Source organism: Cetorhinus maximus, chromosome 2 (genome assembly GCF_964194155.1).
Source record: "Cetorhinus maximus chromosome 2, sCetMax3.hap1.1, whole genome shotgun sequence".
NCBI lineage: Eukaryota > Metazoa > Chordata > Chondrichthyes > Lamniformes > Cetorhinidae > Cetorhinus > Cetorhinus maximus.
Genome location: NC_135880.1, coordinates 186,410,120 through 186,437,398, shown reverse-complemented (window position 1 = coordinate 186,437,398; position 27,279 = coordinate 186,410,120). Strand labels below are relative to the sequence as shown.

Sequence of the window (27,279 nt, the reverse complement as noted above, 5' to 3'; positions counted from 1 at the left end):
CAGCATGCAAAGAAGCTGGTCTAAACTCATTTAGATGCAGGCTACTAACCAATTCAAGTTATCTGGTCACACTCTGAAACTTACACTTACAGCTCCTTAACCTGGGTTATAGCCTGTAATTTTCAATTATACCCAATATACTCTTTAACTAAAACAGAAATAGCTGGAAAAACTCAGCAGGTCTGGCAGCATCGGCGGAGAAGAGCAAAGTTGACGTTTCGAGTCCTTTTGCTCTTCTCCGCCGATGCTGTCAGACCTGCTGAGTTTTTCCAGGTATTTCTGTTTTTGTTTTGGATTTCCAGCATCTGCAGTTTTTTGTTTTTATACTCTTTAACTATCCTTTACATGTCTTATACCTGATTAACCTCTGTGACTACTGCTTACATCTCTTCATATGCTGTTACGTCTTAACTGTCACTATATCTGCTTGCACCAGATTACAGCCTTACACTTTTGTTTTTGTATTCACAGTTGAAGAGACAAAGAACATACCAGAAATAGTGGAGAATAAAGGAACTAATGAAAGTGAAGAACTTAAAATAATTAATCTTAGTAAAAAAATTGTACGAGAGAATTGTATGGGAGATTGAAAAAGGTGGAAGCTGTGAGCGAGAGCAGAGATAAAAATCAAAGTGTGATGTCAGAGGAAAGCAATTAAGTGATTGATTGAGAGTATTTCCCTTGTTCACTACCTATCTAGGGCATTCATTCAAACTAGGAACCAGGAAATTAAAAATTTCAATCAGGTAGGTATAATAGTAAGTTAATTAATAATGAGTATCAGCACAGCGCAAGTCAAGAGGTATTAATTAAAATTAATAATTCAAACAAGGTAGTAATTAGATTCTAATCGAAGATAGATTTTTAGATCATGCATAGGTGGCTGCACCATGTAGGAATTTCAGAATATTTCATGTGTATTGGGGGACCCTATGTGTAAATGTTTCCAACTGCTTGAGCTTAAGTTCAGGATTTCAAAGCTTGAGGGGCAGCTGGAGTCACTGTGGAGCTTCAGGGAGATTGAGAGTTTCCAGGATTGTATGTTCCAGGATGTAGGCACTTCACAGGCGGTAAGAGTTTGGGATAGTAGATAGGTAGCTGTCTGGACAAATAGGAAGAGGCAGGAAGTACAGGAGCCTTCAGGGTACGTGTCATTCTCAAACAGGTACTCAAGCATTGGAGAATGCTAGGAGTTACGACACCTTGAAGTGCAATCCAGAACATGGCACCAATGGGCAAGGGGCTGCACAGGAGAGAGCAGAAATGTAGTTGTTAAAGGAGATTCCACAGTTAGGGGGACTGTTATTTTTATAACCCTCATTGTGAGTCCAATTGGTGTGTTCGCCTCTCTGATGCAATGATGAAGGAAATCACGGAGAGGGCGAAAAATATTCTGCAGGGGGATGAACCAAAAGTTGTGGTGCACATCGATACAAATGACAGAGAGGCATTGAGGTCCTGCAGCCAGACTTTCAGGGGCTAGAAAGGAAGTTAAATACCAGGGTCTCAAAGGTAGTAATCTCAGGATTACTTCCAGTACTCTGCCAGCAAGAGTAGAAACAGGAAGGTGAGGAGAATGAATGAGTGACTTGAGGCTTGCAGCAAGATTAGGGAAGGCTTCAAATTCTTGGAGCATTGAGACCAGCTCTGGGGCAGGAAGCACCTATTCAAAAGGGCGGATTGTATATGCTCTTGGGGAGATTTACTAGTGTGGCTGGGAGGCGTTAAACCAAATTGGCAGGGGGAAGTAGTAGAAGACAGGAGTAAGGTGCATGAAGTGAGAGTGTTGGATAGTACTAAAGAAGGAAGCTGTACTACATTAGATAGGAGCTGACTAAGAAGGACTGAGGAATAAAAAGGTACGTTAGAATAGATGTATGTAAATGCAAAGTTTGGTGAATAAGGTCAGTGAGCTACAAGTGCAAATAGCTAAGTGGACATGATGTAGTGGCAATAATAACTGAAACATGACTTAAATATAATGAGGTCTGGGCACAATATTCAAAGATACAAAGAGTTCAGAAAAGCAGCAACAAAGGGAAGTGGGTGACAGAACTGATTAACATAGAAAATAGGAGCAGGAGTAGGCCATTTGGCCCTTCGAGCCTGCTCCGCCATTCATTATGATCATGGCTGATCATCCAGCTCAATAGCCTGCTCACGCTTTCTCCCCACATCCTGACAGGATAAGAAGACATTGTAGTGTTGGCAAGACAGATTGTCCTTGAGGGGGCAAGGACAAAATCCATTTGATTAGTCTGAAGAAAAAGGCTACAATCACACTACTGAGGATATTCTATATGTCTCTAAATACTGAGACAGAGAGAGAGGGCCTGATTTTCACGGAGTCAGGCTGATTCCAGAGAACTTTAAAAATGGCTGGCGGGACCCGGATGTGGAAGTCTTGTCACAATTTCTGACAAATCTCATTTTTGCCGGCATGGAACAGGGTGTGAATCACACAGACGGGAAAGTCAAACTCAGCAAGGCCATTTGAAATTAGTGCCGAGTTCAAACAGACACCATTTTCACTTTTCCACTGGCCTTAATCTGAAATGTCTGGAATCAAATTTATGGAGTAGACATAAATGCTCTTGAAAGGTATATAAGGTCTGTTTAATGTCATGATCTGAAGTTATTTAAATCCCCAGCACTTTAAAAACAAAAAAAATAGACTGAAGCTGTCATTTAGAGTTGCTGCTCGGCTGCTTTGATTGACGGGGAAAAAAAATTACCTTCTGTTCCTGTAGTTTCAAAAGAGTTCTTTATTGACATTTCCCAAGGGCGATTTTTATAGCTGAGGCCATTATGAATGCTTGGCCCAGTCTATGAAGCTTCAAAAGCACTTATCTCAACAAGGAGGGGCTGAGTTCACATTTTGATTGACAGTTTAAAGAGGCTAAAAGATTAGATGTCTTTGATGGACATACATATGAACATACAAATTAGGAGGTGAAGGCCATTCGGCCCCTCGAGCCTGCTCCGCTATTTAATTAGATCACGGCTAATCTGCTTGTGGCCTCAACACCACATTCTGCCTACCCCTGATAATCTTTGACTCCCTTGTTAGTCAAGAATCTACCTACTTCTTCCTTAAGAATATTCATTGACTCTGCCTCCACTGCCTTCTGGAGGAAAAGAGTTCCAAAGATTCATGACCCTCAGAAAAAAAATTGTTCTCATCTCTGTTTTAAATAGGAGACCCCTTATTTTTAAACTGTGTCCCCTATTCTAGTCTCTCCCAAAAGGGGAAACATTCTTTCAGCATCCACTCTGTTAAGTTCCCTCAGAATATCATATGTTTCAATCAGGTCACCTCTCAATCTTCCAAACTCCAATGGATACAGGCTCAGCCTGTCCAATCTTTCCTTATAAGATAACACCCACCCTGCCCATCCTAGACATCAGTTGAGTGAACCTTCTTTGAATTGCTTCTAAGGCATTTATATCCTTTCTTGTATAAGGAGACCAAAACCATACACAGTACTTTAGTTATGATCTCACCAATGTCCTGTTCAACTGTAGCAAAGCACCCTTGCTTTTGTATTCCATTCCCCTTGCTCTATATGACAACATCCCATTTGCCTTCCTAATCACTTGCTGTACATGCATACAAACTTGTCCTGATTCATGTACTAGGACACCCAGATGCCTCTGCACCTCAGAGTTCTGCAATCTCTCTCCATTTCAATAATATGCTGCTTTCTTATTATTCCTGCCAAAGTGGACAAGTTCATATTTTCCACATTATAGGCCATCTAACAAATTTTTGCTCACTCACTCAACTATGTCACTTTGCAGACTCCTCATGTCCTCTTCACAGCTTACTTTTTTAACTACCTTGGTGTGATCAGCAAATTTAGCAACCATACATTAGGTCCCTTCATCTAAGTCATTGATATAAATTATAAATAGTTGAGGTCCCAGCACTGATTCCTTTGGCACTCTACTTATAACATCTTGCCAACCCTAAAATTAGCCATTTATACCTACTCTTTGTTTTCTGTCAGCTGACCAATCCTCTAACCATGTTAATGTTATCCCCTTACTCCATGAGCTTTATTTTGTGTAGTAACCTCTGCTGTGGCACCTTGTCAAATGCCTTGTAGAAAGCCAAGTACAACACATCCACAGTTACCCTTTATTCACGTTGCTTGTTACTTCCTTCAAAAACTCCAAGGAATTAGTTAATCACAATTTCCCTTTCACAAAAGGGAAATTTGCACTGAGATTTCCTAAGCCGCGCTATAACCTCCTCCTTAATTGATTCCAGCCATTTCCCTATGACAGATGTTTAGCTAATGGCCTGTAGTTTCCTGCTTTCTATCTCCCTCCTTTGTTGGATATTTCTTCCCTATCAAGTGTGTTTGAGTGACAGCTCTGTTAGATTGTTGGAACTTTTGTTATATCTCCACGTGGCTACTGAAGTCTGTCCATAGTGGCTATGTGACGGCTCGCTATAAAGGTGGCATGGGAGCATGACATGGCATGGAGGTATGATTTGCCATGGAGGAGCACTGGGCGTGGGGGGGTTGGTTAATGAGGGTCGAACAGTTTCTAAACAACTGGGACGAACTCCCTGAGAACTAATGCGTGCCTTCTAACCATCCCACCTCGGCATTTGCCTGACACTGTTGCCGCCCAGGATCTGCTTCCAGGGTCAATTGATCCAACTCTATCCTGGTCCCACCACTCCACTGCAGAAATTGGGTGTAATGGGGCCCTTTGAACCAAGACGGGGTCTGCCAATTCAGGATATTTACTGACTTCAGCTATGCACCTTGGTAGCGAGAATCCAGCCCAGAGGAGCAAATCTGTAGGGAAATCACAGGGATGTGCACGAACTACAGAGTGATGATATTGGAGGACTTTAAGAAACCAAATATCAAAGGGGATATTGTTAGAGTGAAAGAAAAGGAGGGGGAGGAAATTCTTTGATCAGTACGTTTGCGCTTCAGCTAGGAATTTACTGGATCTAGTGCTGGGGAATAAGGTGGGCCAAGTGGACCAAATGTCTGCGGGGTAACACTAAGGTAAGAGTGATCACTCGATCATAAGTTTTAGATTAGGAATTGAAAAAAAAGGAATAATCTAAAGTAAAACTGCCAAATTGGAAGAGGGCAAACTTCAGTGGGATGAGATAGCCAGAGTAAAATGGATCCAATGACTGATGGGAAAAACTGTATAGAACAATGGGTGATCCTCAAGGAAGATGGAAGCTAGGTACATTCAACAAGAGGGAAAAATAGGGGATCCAAAGCCAGGAGTCCTTGGATGCCAATGGAGATAGAGAATAGAATGAAACAAAAATAAATGGTGCCTGATGCATGTCAGGTGAGTTCTTCAAGTGAGAACCAAGTCAAATATAATAGCTTGGGAGGGGAAGTGAAGAGGAAAATAAGGCCAGCAAAGAGAGAATAGGATGGCAGTTAACATATAAGGAAACGCAAAATGTCTGCTACCAGCTATTAACAGTAAGCAGGTAGTAAGAGGTGTGGTGGGTCCGAATGAAGTCAAAGAAGGTGATATATGCTAAGAGGGGCTGGGAAAAGCCGAATACTTAATCAGTACTTCATATTGCTGTGTACTAAGGAACAGGATGCTGAAAAAATATTGGTAGAAGCAGAGACGGAGAGGGAGAAAATTAAAAGACAGGATGTACTGGAAAGGTTGGCTATGCTTAGAGTGGATAAGTTGCCTGGTTAGATGGCTTGCATCCCAGGTTGTGAAAGGAAGTGGGGTGGGATAGTGGAAGGACTTGACACCACCCTCAAATCTTCCCTAGATGGGGGGAGGTGCCAGAGGATCAGAGCATGGCAGATGTCACACCCTTATTCAAGAAATTGTGTAAGGACATTCCTACTAAGAACATAAGAACTAGGAGGAGTAGGCAACTCAGCCCCTCAAGCCTGCCCCACCATTCAATATGAACACGGCTGATCTCATTTCTGCCTCAACTCCAATTTCCCGCCCTCTCCCCATAACCTTTCATCCCGTTACTAATTAAAAATCTGTTTAGCTCCTCCTTAAATTTATTCAGCGTCCCGGCATCCACTGCACTCTGAGATAGTGAATTCCACAGATTCACGACCCTTTGAGAAAAGTAATTCCTCCTCATCTCTGATTTAAATCTACCACCCCTTAGCCTAAAACTATGGCCTCTTGTTCTAGAATGCCCCACAAGGGGAAACATCCATTCTATGTCTACTTTGTCTATCCCCTTTAGCATCTTATATTCCTCAATTAGATCTTCTCTCATCCTTCTAAACTCTAGCGAGTATTGGCCTAAACGGCTCAATCTCTCCTCATAAGACAAGCCCAACATCTCTGGAATCAATCTAGTGAACCTCCTCTGAACCACCTCCAATGCAACTACATCCTTCTTCAAGTAAGGGGACCAAAACTGTGCACAGTACTCCAGGTGCAGTCTCACCAATGCCTTGTACAGTTGCAACAACACTTCCCTATTTTTATACTCTATTCCTTTAGCAATAAATGCCAAAATTCCATTTGCCTTCCTTATTACAAGCCAGTTAGTTTAACATCAATATTGGGTAAGGTTTTAGAAACAATAAACAGGGAAATAAATCAACAGACAGTTGGAGAGGTTTGGTTGATTAAGGATAGGCAGCACAGATTTGTAAAGAGCAGATCATGCTTGACTAATCTAATTGAAGTTTTTCATGAAGCAGCAGAAAAGGTTGATGAAGGAAATGTGGTGAATGTTGTCCACATGGATTTTAAGAAAGCATTTGACAAGGTTCCATATAAAACAGTGGTTAACAAACTTGAGGCTCATAGGTTTAGTGTCACTTTGGATAGAGAATTGGTTTAAGGACAGAAAACAGCAAATTATGGTAAATGGTTATTTTTGTGACTGGAGGATGGTGGACAGTGGTACACCCCAAGGGTCAGTACTAACACCACTGTTTCTTGACATATATAAATGACTTGGATATTGGAAGAGAGAGTAAAAATTCAAATTTGTCAATGATACCAAACTTGGATAAAAACAAAAAACTGCGGATGCTGGAAATCCAAAACAAAAACAGAAATACCTGGAAAAACTCAGCAGGTCTGGCAGCATCGGCGGAGAAGAGCAAAGTTGACGTTTCGAGTCCTCATGACCCTTCAACTGAACTAAGTAGAAATAGGAAAGGGGTGAAATATAAGCTGGTCTAAGGTGGGGGGCAGGGGGAGAGAGTAGTTGAGGGTGGGGTGGTTGTAGGGACAAGCAAGCAGTGATAGGAGAAGATAACCAAAAGATGTCACAGACAAAAGGATCAAAGAGGTGTTGAAGGTGGTGATATTATCTAAAAGAATGTGCTAATTAAGATTGGAGAGCAGGACAAGCAAGGTACAGGGTCATTCTTGCGGACAGATCGAAGGTGTTCTGCAAAGCGGTCACCCAGTCTGCGTTTGGTCTCTCCAGTGTAGAGGAAACCACATTGGAAGCAACGAATGCAGTAGACTAAGATGGGGGAAATGCAAGTGAAATGCTGCTTCATTTGAATGGAGTGTTTGGGCCCTTGGACGGTGAGGACAGAGGTAGTGAAGGGGCAGGTGTTGCATATTTAGCGTTTGCATGGGGAGGTGCTGTAGGTGGGGGTTGAGGAGTAGGGGGTGATGGAGGAGTGGATCAGGGTGTCACAGAGGGAACGATCCCTACGGAATGCCGCCGGGGGGGAGGTGAAGGGAAGATGTGTTTGGTGGTGGCATCATGCTGGAGTTGGCGGAGGATGATCCTTTGAATGCGGAGGCTGGTGGGGTGATAAGTGAGGACAAGGCGGACCCTATCATGTTTCTGGGAGGGAGGAGAAGGCGCGAGGGCGGATGCGCGGGAGATGGGCCGGACACAGTTGAGGGCCCTGTCAACTACTGTGGGTGGAAAACCTCGGTTAAGGAAGAAGGAGAACATGTCAGAGGAACTGTTTTTGAAGGTAGCATCATCAGAACAAATGCGACGGAGGCGAAGGAACTGAGAGAATGGGATGGAGTCCTTACAGGAAGCGGGGTGTGAGGAGCTGTAGTCGCGGTAGCTGTGGGAGTCGGTAGGCTTGTAATGAATATTGGTGGACAGTCTATCACCAGAAATTGAGATAGAGAGGTCAAGGAAGGGAAGGGAAGTGTCAGAGATGGACCATGTGAAAATGATGGAGGGGTGGAGATTGGAAGCAAAATTAATAAATTTTTCCAGGTCCTGGCGAGAGCATGAAGCAGCACCGAAGTAATCATCGATGTACTGGAGAAAGAGTTGTGGGAGGGGGCCGGAGTAGGACTGGAACAAGGAATGTTCCCCATACCCCATAAAGAGCCAGGCATAGCTGGGGCCCATGCGGGTACCCATAGCCACACCTTTTATTTGGAGGAAGTGAGAGGAGTTAAAGGAGAAATTTTCAGTGTGAGAACAAGTTCAGCCAGACGGAGGAGAGTAGTGGTGGATGGGGAATGTTCGGGCCTCTGTTCGAGGAAGAAGCTGAGAGCCCTCAGACCATCCTCGTGGGGGATGGAGATGTAGAGGGATTGGACATCCATGGTGAAGAGGAGGCGGTTGGGGCCAGGGAACTGGAAATTGTTGATGTGACGTAAGGTGTCAGAGGAATCACGGATGTAGGTGGGAAGGGACTGGACAAGGGGAGAGAAAGGGAGTCAAGATAGCGAGAAATGATTTTCGTGGGGCAGGAACAGGCTGACATGATCGGTCTGCCGGGACAATCCTGTTTGTGGATTTTGGGTAGGAGGTAGAAGCGGGCCGTGCGAAGTTGGACAACTATCAGGTTGGAAGCTGTGGGAGGAAGATCTCCAGAGTAGATGAGGTCAGTGACAGTCCTGGAAACAATGGCTTGATGTTCAGTGGTGGGGTCATGGTCCAGGGAGAGGTAGGAGGAAGTGTCTGCGAGTTGACGCTCAGCCTCCGCGAGGTAGAGGTCAGTGCGCCAGACAACAACAGCACCACCCTTGTCAGCGGGTTTGATGACAATGTTAGGACCAAACTTGGAGCTGGGGCAAACAGTGAGGATATTACAAATCACCTGCAACAAGGCTTGGGAAGGCTACCAGGCTGGGCTGACAAGTGGCAGATGGAAGTTAATAAAGAACTGGTACATTTTGGCAGGAGGAGTAGCAAGGGGTAATAGCGAGAGGACTTAATTGCACATTTCTAAAGAGTCACAGGGACAGAGGGACCTGGGGGGGTTCATGTGCATAGATCTTGGCAGGACATATAAGCTTTGCTTACCACTCTCTCAATGAGATCTTGGGCTTCATAAATAGAGGCACTGAACACAAAAGCAGAGAGATTATGCTGAGCCTTTACAAAGCCCTGGTTGGGCCCAAACTAGAGTACTGCATCCAGTTCTGGTCACTACACTTTAGGAAGGATGTGAGGTCCTGGAGACTGTGCAGAGGAGATTTACCAGAATGGTCTAGAGATGAGATATTTTAACTACAAGGTTAAGTTGGAGTATCTGGGACTGTTCTCCTTGGAGCAAAAGAGGTTGAGAGGAAATTTGATAATTTATACAAGAATATGACGGTTTAGATAAAGTAGCAAAAGAAAAGCTGTTCCCATTAGCTGATGGTATAAGGACTAAGGGATACAGATTAAAGTTTTTGGACAAGAGGTGCAAGGGTGAGGAAAAACTCTTTTTTTTAAACAGAGATTGGTAATAACTTAGAACTTGCTGCCTGACAAGTGTGGTGAAAGGGGAGACAATCAACTGTTTCAGAAGAAAATGGATGGATACGAGTGAAATAACTTGCAGGATTATGGAGATAGAACGGGGGACCTGGACTGACTGAATTGCCCTACAGAGAATGGCTAGGTTCGATTGGCCAAATGGCCACCTTGCGTACCTTAATTATGCTCTGATTAAATGCCAACAAATTCAGAGGATTCGATGGCCTACATGATTTTAAAAGATTAAAGCAAAATATTGTGGATGCTGGAAATCTGAAACAAAAACAGAAAATGCTAGAAAAACTCAGCAGGTTTGGCAGCATCTGTGGAGAGAGAAACAGAGTTAACGTTTCAAGTACGTATGACTCTTCTTCAGAGCTTTAAAAGAGGCGGCTGCAGACAGTGTATAGATTAGTTTTGATTTTCCAGGATGCCCCAGATTCTGAAATAGTCCCCATGGACTGAAAAGTAGCAAACATAACCCTGTTGTTCAAGAAAGGAGTGAGAGAGAAATAAAGAAACTACAGACCAATTAGCTTGCCATCAGTCATTGGGAAAATACTGGCTCCATTGTGAAGGAAGTGGTAACAGAACATAAGAAACAGGAGGAGGATGAGGTTATTTGGCCTATCGAGCCTGCTCTGCTGTTTGATAAGACCATAGCTGAACTGACTATAGCCATAGCTCCACTTTTCTGCCTGTTCCACATAGCCATCGACTCCCTTATCAATCAAAAATCTGTCCAACAGGGCACCTAGAAAATTAAAATATGATTGCACAGAATCAACACAGCATTTTGAAATGGAAATTGTGTTTGACAAATTTTTAGTTTAGTTTTTTGAGGATGTAACTAGTCGGATAGATAAAGGGGTACCACTGAATACGGTGTATTTGTAATTTCAAAGGACATTCCATACAAAGGTTGCTGCACAAAATTAGGGTTCATGTGGTTGGTCATAGTATATTAGCATGGATAGAGAATTGGTTAAAGGACAGAAATCATAGACATTTTCAGGTAGGCAGGCTGTTACTTGCTGCAACAATTCGTGCCTCAGCTATTGATTTTAATGACTTAAATGAAGCAATTGAGAGAAATATATCCAAGTTTGTTGAGAATACGAAGCTAGGTCGGACTGTAAGCTGTGAGGAGGACACAAATTGGCTGCAAAGGAATCTTGCATCCATCTATCCCCTTTAATTAACACTTAGATCTCCATTTGCCCAGTTCCACTCTGTAACTACCACTGTCGGCTCCTTACATCCGGTTAACTCTGTACACTGCAAAGGCTCTATTCCCACACATACGGAGTCCACAAGGCAATTGTATAAGGCACATGTCAATTCAAAGTAACATCAGAAACTAAAGCTGTTGGATTGTAAGGAAAATGCTGCTCAAGCTGGAAATCTGAAACAAAGGGAACATTTTAGAAATACGAGGCTTTTCAGTTAACATCCGTAAAGACAAATGGCAGGTTAACATGTCAGTATTGTCAGGAATGGAAACTGAAAAATTAAAAAGATGAAAAACTAAGACTTCCCAGAGGAGGAAAGCAGGAAACTGATGATAAATAGATCATCTCAGAGAAGCATAAGAGAAAACCTTTTAAAACAAAAGAACACAAATATCCAAAGGTGGTGAAAATTCCTGGGAGAGGGCATTAACTGAAAAGAGAAAGAAAATGGGGTAAATTAGAAAAAGTGAAATAAAATGCCCGAGCACACAGCATGTCTGTTGTGAAAACCGAAAATCATAGAAAAAAATGCAAGTCTATCATCTCACACCCAAATCAGACCAAATGGGTCATAGCCCGGGAGCAAATCCCCACCTCGATCAGCCTGTGCTCTGATAAATGGTTTACACACAAAACACCAACCTGCATCCTCTCACTGCAAACACGAACAAATTCACCCCATATCGAGTGCGCCCTGATATAAAAACAATGAACAAAGTACTACGATCTGAAGTTAATGCAGTCAGCGTTTGGATCAGACTGGGCTCTGTTGCTGAAGCTTGCAATTCTTCCCATCTTGTACATTGCTGTATAGATTTCAACCCTTCCTCCCAGGGAAATGACTTCATCATTCTCATATGTTTTGATGATACCACTTGCTTTCTCAACTAAAGTTTCTAAACTCTTGACTGTATCCAGCCCATTTTCTGCTCTCGCCTATTCCTTCCTCCCTTTTACAAGGATCCACTTAACACTGACCTTCCATCCCACCAACCTCTGCATGCAACAGATCATCTTCCAGCATATTCAGCATCTACAACACGATCCCACCACCAAATACATCTTTACCTACCAAGCTTTCTGTAGGAACTGCTCCCTCCAGGATATTCTTGTTCACTGTTCCACCACCTCAATTTCCAGTTGCTCTTCCTCTGGTACTTGTCTGTGCAACTACAGCAGATCCAAAGGCTGTTAATTCATCTCTTTCCACACCATTATCCAGGGCCCAAAAATCTCCTTCCCTGTGACACACCAATCTATGTGTACTGCCTAAACCTGGTATAATACATTTGCTGCTCACAGTGTTGTCTTTTCTGCACCATTCTGATTGCAAGTATGATCCTAACTTCTCTCACTCCCCATTTCAAAACATCTTTGACTCTCTACATTCTCCCAACCAGGCAGAACAGGAGATTCTAGGAAACTATGTCATCTTTCTCGTGAGAACTCTGCAACTCAGGGTCCGAGCATTAACGGTAATAACTCCAAGTTTTAACTTTCTCTCCTATTTTCTTAACTGCAGGGAAAGCTGGGGTTTTCCGGTATTTTGAGAGCACGAATATGTTCCAGTGTAACAAAAACAATAGATGCTGGGAATCCTCAGCAGGTCTGGTAGTATCTGTGGAGAGAGTAAGAGTCCAGGTTTCAGGTCTGTAGCTTTTTCTCAGAACACAGACCTGAAAATATTACCTCTGTTTCTCTCTCCACAGATGTTGCCTGACCTACTAAGGGTTTCCAGCATTTTCTGTTTTTAATTCAGATTTCCAGCATCTGCATTATTTTCCTTTTGTATTTGGGATTAGTGTTGGATTGCTCTACGAAAGAGACAGCAGGGACATGAGGGGTAAATGGCCTCTTCTGTGCTGAGTGCTACTAATCTATTTGCAAAAATAGAAACCACAATGCCAACAAATTTGGCAACTTTGGATTACAACAACAAACACCACACTTGCATAGCACCCCCGCTTGCACTCCAGCCTCAGTGTGCACCCACTCCTCGCCCTCCAACCCCTCCTCACAAATAATCACACCATCTTCCAAAAAGGTCTGAAACAGCTCAGATGCACTCACCTGAATGAAGTCTGGGAATTGTTTTTTACAGGAAGGGCAAGTGAAACAGCCGTTAGTAACATGAATTGCAACATGTTCTTTGAGCAGGTCAAGTCTATCAAAAGAGTCTGTGCAGAAAATACAGGAGTATGTTTTCTGATCAGAGTGGAATTTCATGTGTGAATCGAGTGCTGAACTGTTTATGAAGCCTTTGTTACAGATATCACAGGTCAGTGGATAGTTGCCCTCCCGCCCATGGAAATGCAGGTGCTGATCCAACTTCTCCTTCTCCCGAAATGCTTTCCCACAGTGAAGGCATTTAAACGGTCGAAACGTTTTACGTATAAAGAGGTGATGAAGTGCAGCATTCTGAAGAGAAAAGAAAGGAAATTTAAAAATATAAATACACCTTTCATATGAACCACTATAACTGAATAGCACGAGCTAGTATCCTACTGGGTCCATTAACCAGCCTATTGGATTAATTTATGTTTGAATTACTTCACATGAGATGATTGACAAGGACAGTGATAAACAGTGACATGTTCATCTTTGGATCTTCCTTTGTAACTCAACATCTCGCAGCTATTTCATTCCACCAAAGCACAAAAAAATGCAGGACAACTCATTTGTTTGTTTCTACAATTAGAATTATACAAGCAGAGCCATTAGAAATTACAGTCCAGGCCTGCAGCAATTAGTATAGGAGGCTGTTCAGACAGTGAAGCACCTGCTACATATGATGACTGTTTATGCTCTGAGACTGATACAACACTGGCTCTGCGAACAACAGTAAAACAGTACTTCCTTCCAAAGGACAGGCCCAACGGCAAGTAAAGCTAGAGCACCACAATGAAATGAGATCAAAACCAAGATACGACTACACACAAACCTCTGGAGGTGTTTGGGCTGTTCTGTCTAAATCCAAAACAATACTAGGTTGAGCCATCAGCCATGCACAAAGCTCACTAACTCAATGAACCAGACCATAATTCACACCCGTGAAGGTATTATTGGCCATACAAACATCATTCACAATCCTTGGTGCCGAAGCTCTAAGGCCTGTCCGGTGAACACTCAAATGTATGTAAATAAGCCTGGTCAGGAAATCTCACACACAATATCATCCTAGCCCCAGCAAACCAACCATTTACAGGCTGGAGAAGTCTTGACCTTGATGGAGTCCTCACTGCCATCCCAAAGGCAGAAAAGATTATCCTTCTGGGGAACTTTAATGCCAGGGTTTGCCACAACTCCGATGTCTAGAGAGGAACCATTAGGAACAATGGGGTGGGAAAAGCCAGTGCAAATGGCATCCTCCTGCTGACAAAGTGTGTTCAGCATGGCCTCATTATAACAAACACCCTCTTCCACCAGAAGGACAAATACAGAACCACATGGAGGCACTGGCACTCCTGGATTACATCTTTGTTCGAGTCAAAGATTTAAGTGATGTCTGTATCACTCAATCCATGCAGGGGGCTGACGGCTGCTGGACAGATCATCCGCTTGTTCAATCGGTGATGACCTTGTACCTAAACATCGCACAAACCAAAAACCCCAAGAGAAGGAAGATCAATGTCTCATTCTTAAAGCAACCTGACCGAAGAGAGGGAGCAAATGCAGCACATGACCAACATGGAAAATCTTCACACATCCAACTCAGTCCCAGAACAGTGGGGTCAAGTAAAGTCAGCTGTACTGGACCTCCCTGTCCGACCACTGGTTTTGTGCAAAGTTTTCACCAGGACTGGTTCAATGAAAATGAAGCCGAAATATGTGGCTTCCTAGAACAAAAATGAGCAGCCCTCATTGCCTGACAGAATAACCCAAGGTCACAAGTAAAGAAGGCAGCATTCCAACAGCTCACGGCTGACGCACAAAGACAAATTGGAAGAGAAAGGAGTTGGAATGGGAAGAGAAAACCTGAGAGATCCAACAATATGCTGACCATCATGACATACAAAGCTTTTTTGAAGCCACCAGGGCCATCTATAGACCAGGGTCAAATGAACAAAATCCCCTTCACTCACAGGATGGTGTTTCTCTTCTTAATGATGACACTGCCGTCTCTCAACACTGGAAGGAACATTTTGAACAACTCCTCAATCGTGAATCCACAGTAGCAGCTGATACTCTCCAGGCTATCCCCAGTATCCTGTGGTAGAATCCATGGGTGAACCACCATTGATAGCAACAAGTAATCAAACAGATGAAAAGCAACAAAGCCTGCAGCCCAGACAGTATTCCAGCTGAGCTCTTCAAAGCTGGTGGACGACTTCTCACATCAAGACTCGAGCACTCAACCTATGGATTTGGGAGGAAAAAGAACTCCCACTGACTTCAGAAATGTGATAATTATAACTATGCTCAAGAAGCAGATAAATCAACCTGCAGAAACTATCAAGGTATTTCCCTCATCCAGATCAGGGAAAATCCTCACACACATTCTCCTGAATTGCCAACTTCCTGTGGCTGAGGAAATCCTCCCAGTGCGGCTTGAGACCTTCCACAGGAAATTTGTTGCCAAACAAATCCAAGAAAAATGTCAGAAACACCACCAGGAACTCTTCATTGCATTCATTTTCTCAACCAAAGCATTTCACTCAGTAAATCACAAGGCTCTGTGGACTGTGCTAAAAAGATTTGGATGTCCAAGAAACATCATCACAATCCCTCAATTGCTTCATGATGAAATGACTGCAACTGTCTGGAGTGGGAGATCTGAAAGAGAAGATTTCAAACTCCAGACCAGGGTCAAGCAAGGCTCTGTTATTGCCCCCATACTATTTACAATCTATTTGACAGTAGCTATTCACCTCTGCACATAATCTACGTTTGTGGTTGTGATGACTCCTGTGCTTTGAGAAGTGTGTATTTTCTTTTTGTGTGATGTCCATTTAAGGCTAAAGCAGCTGGAGAGTATTCTGACGGAGGGTTAATTGGTTTTCTAATTATGATATCATTAGGTTCCTAGAAATGTCCATGTGACCTGGGGTTGCAATAAGGATGAACAACGAAGAAGCAAAGAGTAAATAAAAAGCAAATTACTGTGGGGTTGGGTCAGCTTGTGTTTTGTGTTTGGTCGTTCAGAATACACTAAGAATTTGTGCAAAGAGGGAACAAGCAAAGTTCTATCTGAATGGAAGCTTCCTGTTTGGTAGCCTTTGATCAGATTCTGGTGTTGAAGTAGATTTCTGTGAATTGAGCAGAGATTGTGTGTGTTATATAGTTGGAAAGAGAAGAGAGCAGAAGACAGGAAGGGCAAGGGATTGGATAAGACCCATTTCTGCTGTCTCAGTATTGCCAGAGCCCACCAGGCTGTTTAAAGGAGTCACAGAAAAACTCTGGGGATTCTATGCCATCAGGATTGTCGTGACCTGAGTGAGAGAGAGTTGGTAGACGTGCAACTTAATGGTAGTAACTCTGTCTGGGGACTTTGGATGGAATATGGCGCTAGTCAATGCAACTCAAGGGCCGAAACGATTGGATGGAAAATGAGAAATCTACAAAAAGGTGGCCGAGTTGGGAGACTGAGTTTGCACGTGGTCCCCCATTTGTGCAGCAAGTAATGTAAGTGCTTTTAACTATGTGAGGCGTATCTTTGTTGTACTGATTATTTAATATGAAAGTTACCTCTGAAATATTGTTTGTCTGTTAATGTTTGAATTATGTTGATTTTGGTTGGTTTGTTTTAAAAAGGTTTTAAAAAGTGAAATTCTCTGGGTTGGTGTCATGGAAATTCCTTTTTTATAAAGTTATTGGTTTCAAAAGGCATCGAAACGTTACCCACTCTGCACCAGATTTTCAAGCCACTCTCCATCTCTTCAATTATGTACAAGAAACTCGGCCTGTCCTTGAACGTTGCCAAATCAAAACTCATATCAACCCACACCTGGTTAGCCAAATGTTCTACCTCCCATATATGTTGAAGGAGAGACTCTGGAATATGTTGAGCACTTGCCAAACCTTGGCAGCCACCTCTCTCAAAAGGCCATTGACGAGAGAGCTAATACCGGGTCAGCTGTACCAGCTCAGCCTTCCAATGATGGCAGTGAGTGTTTGATAACAAAGACCCCTCCACAAGTCAACAAAGCCCTAGTGTACAGAACAGTTGTCATCACCGAGCTTCTTCACTGCAGAGAGACCTGGACTGTGTATCAGTGACACATAAGAGCATGAGAAAATTCCATCAGCTACACCTCAACCATATTCTTTGGATTCAATGGGAGGACCACCGAACCAACGCTAGCGTCCTTCTCGAAGCTAGTTCCACAAGCATTCAGGCACAACTGCAAAATCAGCTTCAATTGACTGGACACTATGTCCAGAGAGCCGAAAAGCATCGCCCCCCACCCTGACACTATGCTTAAAGTGGGGCAGCACTGACATTAATCACTGGGAGGAGCTCGCTAACAATCATTCAAAATGGCAACACCTTGTCCATCAAACTGCATCAAGCTTTGAGTCACAAAGTCTTAATGAGGCAGAGTGGCGGCACAGAAGGAAAGAAAAGTAAGGGAAGCAAATCCTGCACTCTGGATCATACTAACTCATGGGATGTCTTGTCCCATGTGTCAAAAGATCTGCAGATCGAGAATTGACCTATTCAGTCACATGAAGATCCACAACAGAAACTCGTGATCCTGAGTAGATATCATCCTCGAATCAAGGGACGGCTGACAACGACTGGAAGAGCAGAAATTTCCTCCAATTCAACTTTGGAAAGACAGAAGCCAACGTTTTTAGTCTCCGCCCCAAACTCAGTTTCCCAGCTTCCGATTCTATCCTTATACCTGGCAACAGTCTGAGATTAAGCCAGTCTTTTTGCAACCTGGCTATCACATTTGACTCCAAGATGACCTTTCACACATTTTCGTGCCATCACTAAGACCGCCTTTTTCCACTGCCATAACATCGCCTAACTTCACTCATCTTAGCTCATCTGCTGCTTAAATCTTCATTCATGCCTTCATTACCACTATACTTGACTATTCCAATGCACTCAAGGCTAGTCTCCCACATTCTACCCTCCGTAAACTTGAGGTCATCCAAAACTCTGTTGCCTGTATTTTAACTTGCAGCAAGTCCCATTCACCTATCATCCCTGTGATCGCTGACCTACACTGGTTCCCAGTCAAGCAGCAGCTTGATTTTAAAACTCTCACCGTTGGCTTCAAATCCCTCCATTGGCTCAGTCTTCCACGTCTCTGTAATTTCACTGAGCCCCACAACCCTCCGAGATATCTAAGCTCCTTTAATTCTGGCCTCTTGTGCATTTCCAATTTTAATCTCACCACCATTAGTGTTGTGCACTCAGTTGCCTAGGCCCCAAGCTCTTGAATTCCCTCCAAACACCTCTCGACTTCATCTTGCTCCTCTGAGACATGTCTTTTTGACAAAGCTTTGGTCATCTGAACTAATCTCCTTATGTGGCTTGATGTCATACTTTGTTTTATAATGTTCCTGTGATGCATCTCGGAATGTTTTAGTATGTTAAAAGCATTCAAGAAGTGATGCTGGGGTAGGTGATGTTTACAAATCTGTGTGTGGGACATTACAGTTCAGGCTTCTCCCCAACATCTTTCCACCTATAATTAGTTATATGGCAGTTCAATAAGTGGACCGAGTCCCCTAAAGACTGAAAACCATGTCCTTATTCTTTGCCCTGATCAGTGTAGCACAGGCCCAACAATTAATCCTGAATTAAGGGAAATCACTCACTGAAGAACACATGGGATTCCCATCACCATTCTCCAGTTAACTCATGAGGTAGAAAAGACATTCACTGCTGGATCATTACATATTGGCTAAAAACTACAGTCCAGATTTATTCACAGACAAAACAATACATCGCATACATCAGGAGAAGAGTGCAATTGGAGAAGGAGAGATCACAGCTGAGGGGTACAATCAGACTTTCACTACATACAAACTGAGTTCCTGGTTTTAAAATAAAAAGCTCTCACAGCATCTCTGAGCAAAAGCTCTTGAGAAGTCTCAGTCTCTGGTGGATATTTATACATTTGTTTCTTAGCTTTTCCTACCCTCCCTTTACATAGAGATTATGGTGAATAGAATGCTTAATAAAGAGAAACCTAACCCAAAACTCCTAATTACAACTGCTCTCTATTTACTTCCAGAAATTCATTCGCAATAGTTAGTGCACTGCAGTAATTACATCTTTATTTGTGGAGCTGAATACGTAAACATAGATAAATCTGTTGGTCTAGTCATCAGAAGGAATCCTTTTCTTGGCTATGTGCTGTACGCCATGTTTTGTCTTCCATTATCTATTGAAGAGAGCAGCCTCCATTTTAACCTCAGCTACTTGAAAAAAAATCACAAAATTGAAGACAGCAAGATACAAAGGAGACTCAAAGGTTGGAGCTGCTGTGAAGAGCAACAAGGCTAAACCTCACTCCTAGAGATTTGAGTTATGACCACTGCCTCTCTTAACCTCTCCATTGTTTTTAAATTTTAAGAACATAAGAGATAGTAACAGGAGTAGACAACATAGCCAATCGAGCCTGCTCCACCATTCAACATAATCATGGCTGATCTTGGGCTTCAACTCCATTTACCCACCACTCCCCATAACCCTTTATTCTCTGAGACACCAAAAATCTGTCTATCCCAGCCTTAAACGTATTCAATGATGGAGCATCCACAACCGTCTGGGGTAGAGAATTCCAAAGATTCAAAACCCATTGAGTGAAGAAATTTCTCCTCACCTCAGTCCTAAATGATGGGCTCTTATACTGAGACTGTGTCCCCCGTGTTTCAGATTCCCCGACCAATGGAAACAATCTCTCAGCGTCCATCCTAGCAAGACCCTTTGGAAGTTTGTACATTTCAATGAGATTGCCTCTTATTCTACTAAACTCCAGAGAAGATAAGCCCAATTTACTCAGCCCCTCATCATAGGGCAATGCCCTCATCCCAGAAACTAATTTAGCGAACCTTCGCTGCACTGCCCCCAATGCAAAAGTATCCTTTCTTAAATGTGGAGACCAAAACTGCACACAGTATTCCAGATGTGGTCTCACCAAAACCCTACACCTGTGGTAAGACTTGTTTATTCTCGTACTCCAATCCCCTTGCAATAAAGGTCAACATGCCATGTGCCTTCTTAATTGCTTACTGTCCCTGCATGCTCACTTTCTGTATTCCTTGTACAAGCACACCCAAGTCTCTGAACATCAACACTTACAAGTTTTTCACCATTTAAAAAATATTCTGTTTTATTCTTAGACCAAAGTGGATAACTTTATATTTCCCGATATTATTCTCCATTTGCCATCTTGTTGCCCACTCACCTAACCTGTCTATATCCCTTTACAGTCTTTCTGTGTCCTCCTCACAGCTTACCTTTCCACCTAGTTTGGTATCATCAGCAAATGTAGATACATTATTCTCTGACTCTTCATTAAAGTCATGAATATAGATTGTAAATAGCTGAGGGCCCAGCACTGAACCTTGTGGCACTCCACTATTCATTGCCTGCCAACTTATAAAAGCCCCATTTATGCCCATTCTCTGGTTTCTATCCATTAACCAATCCTCTATCCATGCTAATATATTACCCCCAACTTCATGAGCTCTTATCTTGCTGATTAACCTTTTGTGCAGCACCTTATGGAATGCCTTTGGAAATCCAGATCTGCTACATCTACTGATTCCGTTTCATCTACTCTACTAGCCTCATAAAACTTTAATAAATATGTCAAACAGGATTTCTTTCCCTTTAGTAAAACCATGTTGACTTATTCTAATCATACTTTGCTTTTTTAAGTGAATTGTTAAGACTTCCCTAATAATAGATTCCAGCTTTTTCCCAACAACTGATGTTAAACTAACCGGCCTGTACGGAGTTCACTGTTTTCTCTCTCCCTCCTTTCTTGAAAAGTGGTGTAACATTTGCTAACTTCCAGTCTAGTGGGACCATTCCTGAATCTGAGGGATTTTGGAAAATCACAGCTAACACAAGCACATCTCTGCAGCTTTCTCGTTTACAACCCTAGGATTTAGGCATCAGGTCCTAGGGATTTTAAGCTCTTAAGTTTCTTCAATACTTTATCGGTGCTGAAATTAATTTCACTAATTTCCTCACTCTTTTTAGCCCCTAGGTTATTGTCTGTTTCTTGTATGTCTTCTCTGAAGACAAACACAAAATATTTATTCAATGTTTCCGCCATTTCCCCATGATAATTTCTCCTGTCTCTGCTTCTATGGGACCAATGTTTACTTTAGATAATCTCTTCAGACTGTTTATCCAACATCCAATATTGCCCAACAAGAAATTTCCTCCAATTAAATTTTGGGAAGTGCAAAGCCATTGTCATCGATCCCTGCTACAAATTCCTCTCCTTAGATGCCAATTCCAGCTCTTTCCCTGGCAACAGACAGGTCATGATCTTGGTGCCATATCTGACTCAGGGGTAACCTTTCAACCACATATGTGCCTTATTTCCACCTATCACAATATCACCTGGCTCCACTCTCATGCCTTTGTCATCTCTAGATTTGACTATTCCAAAGCACTCCTGGCCGGCTTCCCACATTCTAACCTTAGAAAACTTGGAGTCTTACAAATCTTTGCTGCCGTGTCTTTACATGTCCCAAATCCCATTCGTACGACAGTCCTGGGTTTACTAACCTACATTGGCTCCTGGTCAAGCAACACTTCAATTTTAAATTTCTAACCCTTGTTTTCAAATCTCATACATAAGAACATAAGAACTAGGAGCAGGAATAAGCAATTCAGCCCCCCGAGCCTGCCCCGCCATTCTTTACAATCATGGCTGATCTAATTTCGGCTTCCACTCCAATTTCCCGCCCTCTCCCCATAACATTTCAACCCGTTACTAATTAAAAATCTGTCTATCTCCTCCTTAAATTTATTCAGCGTCCCGGCATCCACTGCACTCTGAGATAGTGAATTCCACAGATTCACGACCCTTTGAGAAAAGTAATTCCTCCTCATCTCTGATTTAAATCAACTACCCCTTAGTCTAAAACTATGGCCTCTCGTTCTAGAATGCCCCACAAGGGGAAACATCCGCTCCACGTCTACTTTGTCTATCCCCTTTAGCATCTTATTTTCCTCAATTATATCTCCTCTCATCCTTCTAAACTCTAGCGAGTTTAGGCCGAAACTGCTCAATCTTTCCTCATAAGACAAGCCCCGCATCTCTGGAATCAATCTAGTGAACCTCCTCTGAACCACCTCCAATGCAACTACATCCTTCATCAAGTAAGGGGACCAAAACTGTGCACAGTACTCCAGGTGCGGTCTCACCAATGCCTTGTACAGTTGCAACAACACTTCCCTATTTTTATACTCTATTCCTTTAGCAATAAATGCCAAAATTCCATTTGCCTTCCTTATTACCTTCTGTACCTGCATACTAGCTTTCAGCAATTCATGCACAAGGACACCCAAATCCCTCTGCACTGAAGCATTCTGAAGTTTCTCTCCATTTAAATAATAAGTCACCTTTTTATTCTTCCGACCAAAATGGATAACCTCACACTCATCCACGTTAAACTCCATCTGCCAAATTTTGGGCAATTCACCTAACCTGTCCAAATCCATTTGTAAATTTCTTATTTCTTCATTGCAACTTACTTCCCACCTATTTTGGTGTCATCTGCAAATTTAGCTATAGTACCTTCTATCCCTGAATCCAAGTCATTAATATAGATTGTAAATAGGACCAAACCCTGTGGCACCCCACTAGTTACAGCTTGCCATCCAGAAAAAGACCCATTTATCCCAACTTTCTGCTTTCTGTTGGTTAGCCAATCCTCTATCCAAGCTAATATATTACCCCTAACTCTGTGTGATCTTATCTTGTGTATTAATCTTTTGTGCGCACCATATCAAAGGCCTTCTGGAAGTCCAGATATGCTACATCTACAGGATCCCCATTATCCACTTTGCTTGTCACATCTTCAAAGAACTCTAGCAAATTAGTCAAACACGATTTACTCTTCATAAAACTATGCTAACTCTGATGGGTTGCATTTTGACTTTCCATATGTCCCATTACTACTTCCTTAATAATGGATTTCAACAATTTCCCAACGACAGATGTTAAACTAACTGGTCTATAGTTTCCCACTTTCTGCCTCACCCTTCCCCCCTTTTTGAGTAAGGGCGTTATATTAGCATTTTTCCAATCCATTGGAACCTTTGCAGAATTTAGGGAATATTGGAATATTATAGCCAATGCATCCACTATCTCCGTTGCAACTTCCTTTAAGACCCTGGGATGTAGGCCATCAGGTCCTGGGGACTTGTCACCCTTTAATCCCAATAGTTTGCTCAATACTTTTTCTCTAGTGATAGTGATTGTTCTAAGTTCCTCTTTCTCTATACCCTCTGCACTACCTGTTACTATTGGGGTGGTACTAGTGTCCTCCACCGTGAAAATTGAGGCAAAATATTGATTAAGCGTCTCTGCCATTTCTGCGTTCCCCGCTATTAACTCCCCAGTCTCATCCTCCAAGGGACCAACATTCACTTTAGCTCCTCTCTTTCCTTTTATATACTTGTAGAAGCTTTTGCTATCAGTTTTTACATTTTGTGCTAGTTTTCTTTCATAATTTACCTTTGCTCTTTTTATTTTTTTTTAGTAACTCTTTGTCGATCTTTAAAAGTTTCCCAATCTTCCAGTCTGCCACTGAACTTTGCAATTTGGTGTGCCTTAGTTTTTGCCTTTATGTTATCTTTAACTTCCTCGCTTAGCCATGGTGCTTTTCCCCCCTCTTACCATCTTTCTTCCTCTTTGGAATATATTTTACTTGGGAGGAATTGAATATCTCCTTAAATATCTGCCATTGTTCATCAACTGTCCTGCCTTGTAGTCTTCCTGCCCAGTCCACTCGGGCCAAATCTGCCCTCATGCCTATGTAGTTCCCTTTGTTTAACTTCAGAACACTAGTGTGGGACTCAAGTTTCTCGCTCTCGAACTGCACTTGAAATTCTAGCATGCTATGATCACTCTTCCCTAGAGGGTCCTTTACCATGAGATCATTAATTATTCCCATCTCATTACACAAAACCAAATCCAGAATAGCCTGCTCCCTGGTTGGTTCTACAACATACTGCTCCAAGAAACAACCTCTAATACACTCTATGAACTCTCCCTCGAGGCTACCCTTGCCAATTTGATTAGTCCAGTCTATATGCATATTAAAATCACCCATGATTATTGCCATGCCTTTCTTACATGCTCCCAGTATTTCCTGGTTTATACTATGTCCTACTGCTGAACTACTGTTCGGTGACCCATAGATTACTCCCACCAGAGACTTCTTTCCCTTGCTATTTCTCATTTCTACCCAGACTGACTCTACGTCTTGCTCTCCAGTGCCTATATCATTCATCACTATAGCACTGATCTCTCCATGTCTTGCCCCTCCCTATCTTTCATCTCCCCCATCCCCACAACCCTCCAATGATATCTGGTGCTCATCCAATTCTAGCATCCCCAATTTTAATTGTTTCACCATTTGTGGCCATGCCTTCAGTTGCCTTGGCCGTAAGTAGAATTTCCTCCCTAAACCTGTCTGAATCTCTACATCTCTTTCTTCCAGATGCTCCTTAAAACCTAGCTTTTTGCCCAAGCTTTTGGTCATCTGTCCTAACCTATCATGTGGTTCAGTGTCAAATTTTGTTTTGTAAAACTCCCATGAAGCATTATGTGAAAGGCACTATGTAAATACAAGTTAAACTGCAAGAGAAGCACAGGGGTCCCAGGCTGAAATAATGAGAAAGAAATTTAGGAGAGACACTGGGAAGATTTTCTCGTGATCTACAGAATAAAATCCCTGCTTTCATCAGTTCGAATACAGATTTTTCTGAAATCTAATGACAAAGAGATCTCTGTTGTCAATGACAGACAGGATATAAGAACACAAGGAGAGCAGAAAGACAGGAGTATGAAAACAGAGGAAGAGGAGAGAGCAGCGGGAATGTGAAAACAGCATGGGAGGAGAGAGCAGCAGGAGTGTTCAAACAGAATAAGAGGAGAAAGCAGCCAGAATGCAAAAACAGAGCGAGAGGAGAGAGCAGCAGGAATGTGTAAACAGCGAGAGAAGAGGCGAGAGCAGCGGGAGTGTGAAAACAGAGCGAGAGGAGAGGAGAGAGCAGCGGGAGTGTGAAAACAGAGTGAGAGGAGAGGCGAGAGCAGCGGGAGTGTGAAAACAGAGCGAGAGGAGAGAGCAGCGGGAGTGTGTAAACAGTGAGAGGAGAGAGCAGCGGGAGTGTGAATACAGCACGGGAGGAGAGAGCAGCGGGAGTGTGAAAACAGCGAGAGGAGAGAGCAGCGGGAATGTGAAAGAGCGAGAGGAGAGAGCAGCGGGAGTGTGAAAACAGAGCGAGAGGAGAGAGCAGTGGGAGTGTGAAAACAGAGCGAGAGGAGAGAGCAGTGGGAGTGAGAAAACAGAGTGGGAGGAGAAAGCAGCAACAATGTGAAAATAGAGCGAGAGGAGAGAGCTATGGGAGTGTGTAAACAGCGAGAGGAGAGAGCAGCGGGAGTGTGTAAACAGCAAGAGGAGAGAGCAGCAGGAGTGTGAAAATAGCGAGAGGAGAGAGCAGCGGGAGTGTGAAAACAGCATGGGAGGAGAGAGCAGTGGGAGTGCGAAAACAGCAAGAGGATAGAGCAGCAGGAGTGTGAAAACAACGAGAGGAGAGAGCAGCGGGAGTGTGTAAACAGCGTGAGGAGAAAGCAGAAGATGGTCACACCTCTTACAATAGAGTAGTCTGTTTTGGTCAGCATTGAGGGACATGAGGATGTGACCATGAGGGAGGCAGGTAATGGGACCGAGCAGAGAGTAGTGGAGGAGCTTCAGGCTTTGCAATTGTCAAACAGGTTTGAAGTGCTCACAACCTGTGTGGGCGAAAGCGAGGTCTGGAAGGTAGATGAGCAGACAGGCCATGGCGTCATGGTAAAGCAAGCTGTTCAAGTAAGGGGAGCAAAAAAGAACGCGTTGGTAGTGTGGGACAGTATAGTGAGGGGGATTGACACTGTTCTCTGCAGCAAAGAGCGAGAGTCCAGACGGTCGTGTTGCCTGCCTGGGGCCAGGGTTCGGGACATCTGCTCAGGGCTGGAGAGGAATTTGCAGTGGGAGGGGGAGGTTCCAGTTGTCATGGTCCATGTAGGTACCAACGACATAGATAGGATGAGGAAGGAGGTTCTGTATGGTCAGTATGAGGAGTTAAGCACTAAATTAAGAAGCAGGACCTCAAAGGTAATAATTTCTGGATTATTACCTGAGCCACGTGCAAATTGGCATAGAGCAAATAAAATTAGAAAGATGAATCCATGGCTCGAAGACTGGTGTGGGAGAAGTGAGTTATGGTTCTCATTAGAGAGAAGAGTGGGCCTAAGACTAATATTTTAACCTTAAATAAGGGCAATTATGAGGGTATGAAAGCAGAGCTAGCAAAAGTGAACTGGCAACTTCGGTTAAGGAATAGGTCAATAGAGATGAAGTGATGGATATATAAGGGAATATTTCAGAATACACAGAATAGATACATTCCATTTAGAAAGAAAAATTCTAAGGGGGGGACTCACCATTTGTGGTTAGCTAAAAAAGTTAAAGGTAGTATCAAACTTAAAGAAAAAGCATTTCATTATGCAGAGATGGGTGGCAGGTCAGAAAGATTGGACAGAATACAAAAACAGTGAAAAATGACTAGAAGGAAAACTAGAGTATGAGAGAAAGCTAGCTAGAAATATAAGGACAGATAGTAAGAGTTTCCATAGATATTTTAAGAAGAAAAGAGGTAACAAAGTGAATGTTGGTCCTATAGAAAGTGAGTGGGGAATTAATGGAAAATGAGATGGCAGATGAATTGAATAGGTATTTTGCATCGGTCTTCACTACAGAGGATACAAGTAACATCCCAGAACTAACTGTAAATTAGGAATTGGAAGGGAGGAACTGAAGAAAATTACAATCACCAGGGAAGTGACACTTAGAAAATTGTTGGAACTGTGGGTTGACAAGTCCCCGGGTCCTGAAAGATTTCATCCTAGGGTCTTAAAAGAAGTGGCTCATGAGATAGTTGATGCATTGGTTTTAATTTTCCAAAATTAATTAGATTTGGGAAGGTTCCATTAGATTGAAAATAGCTAATGTAACTCCTTTATTCTAAAAGGGAGGGAGACAGAAAGCAGGAAACCACAGGCCAGTTAACCTAACATCTGTCTTAGGGAAGATGTTAGAAGCTATTATTAAAGGTGTTATAACAGGGCGCTTAGATAGTCAAGGTAATCAGGCAGAGTCAACATGGTGTTGTGA

The 27,279-nt window shown here is 42.8% G+C and overlaps 1 protein-coding gene across 2 annotated transcripts in view; it reads right to left on the bottom strand.

Annotated features, from left to right (window-relative positions):
* prdm10 (PR domain containing 10) overlaps nucleotides 1-27,279 on the bottom strand; it is a 200,775-nt gene that overhangs the window by 51,277 nt on the left and 122,219 nt on the right. The window contains exon 13 of one of the 2 annotated variants that reach the window (XM_078530687.1): nucleotides 12,982-13,329. The exons of the other annotated variant lie outside the window; for it this stretch is intronic. Coding sequence (XP_078386813.1) covers nucleotides 12,982-13,329 — 348 coding nt within the window. The remainder of the gene's footprint in view (nucleotides 1-12,981; nucleotides 13,330-27,279) is intronic. 2 annotated transcript variants of the gene reach the window in all.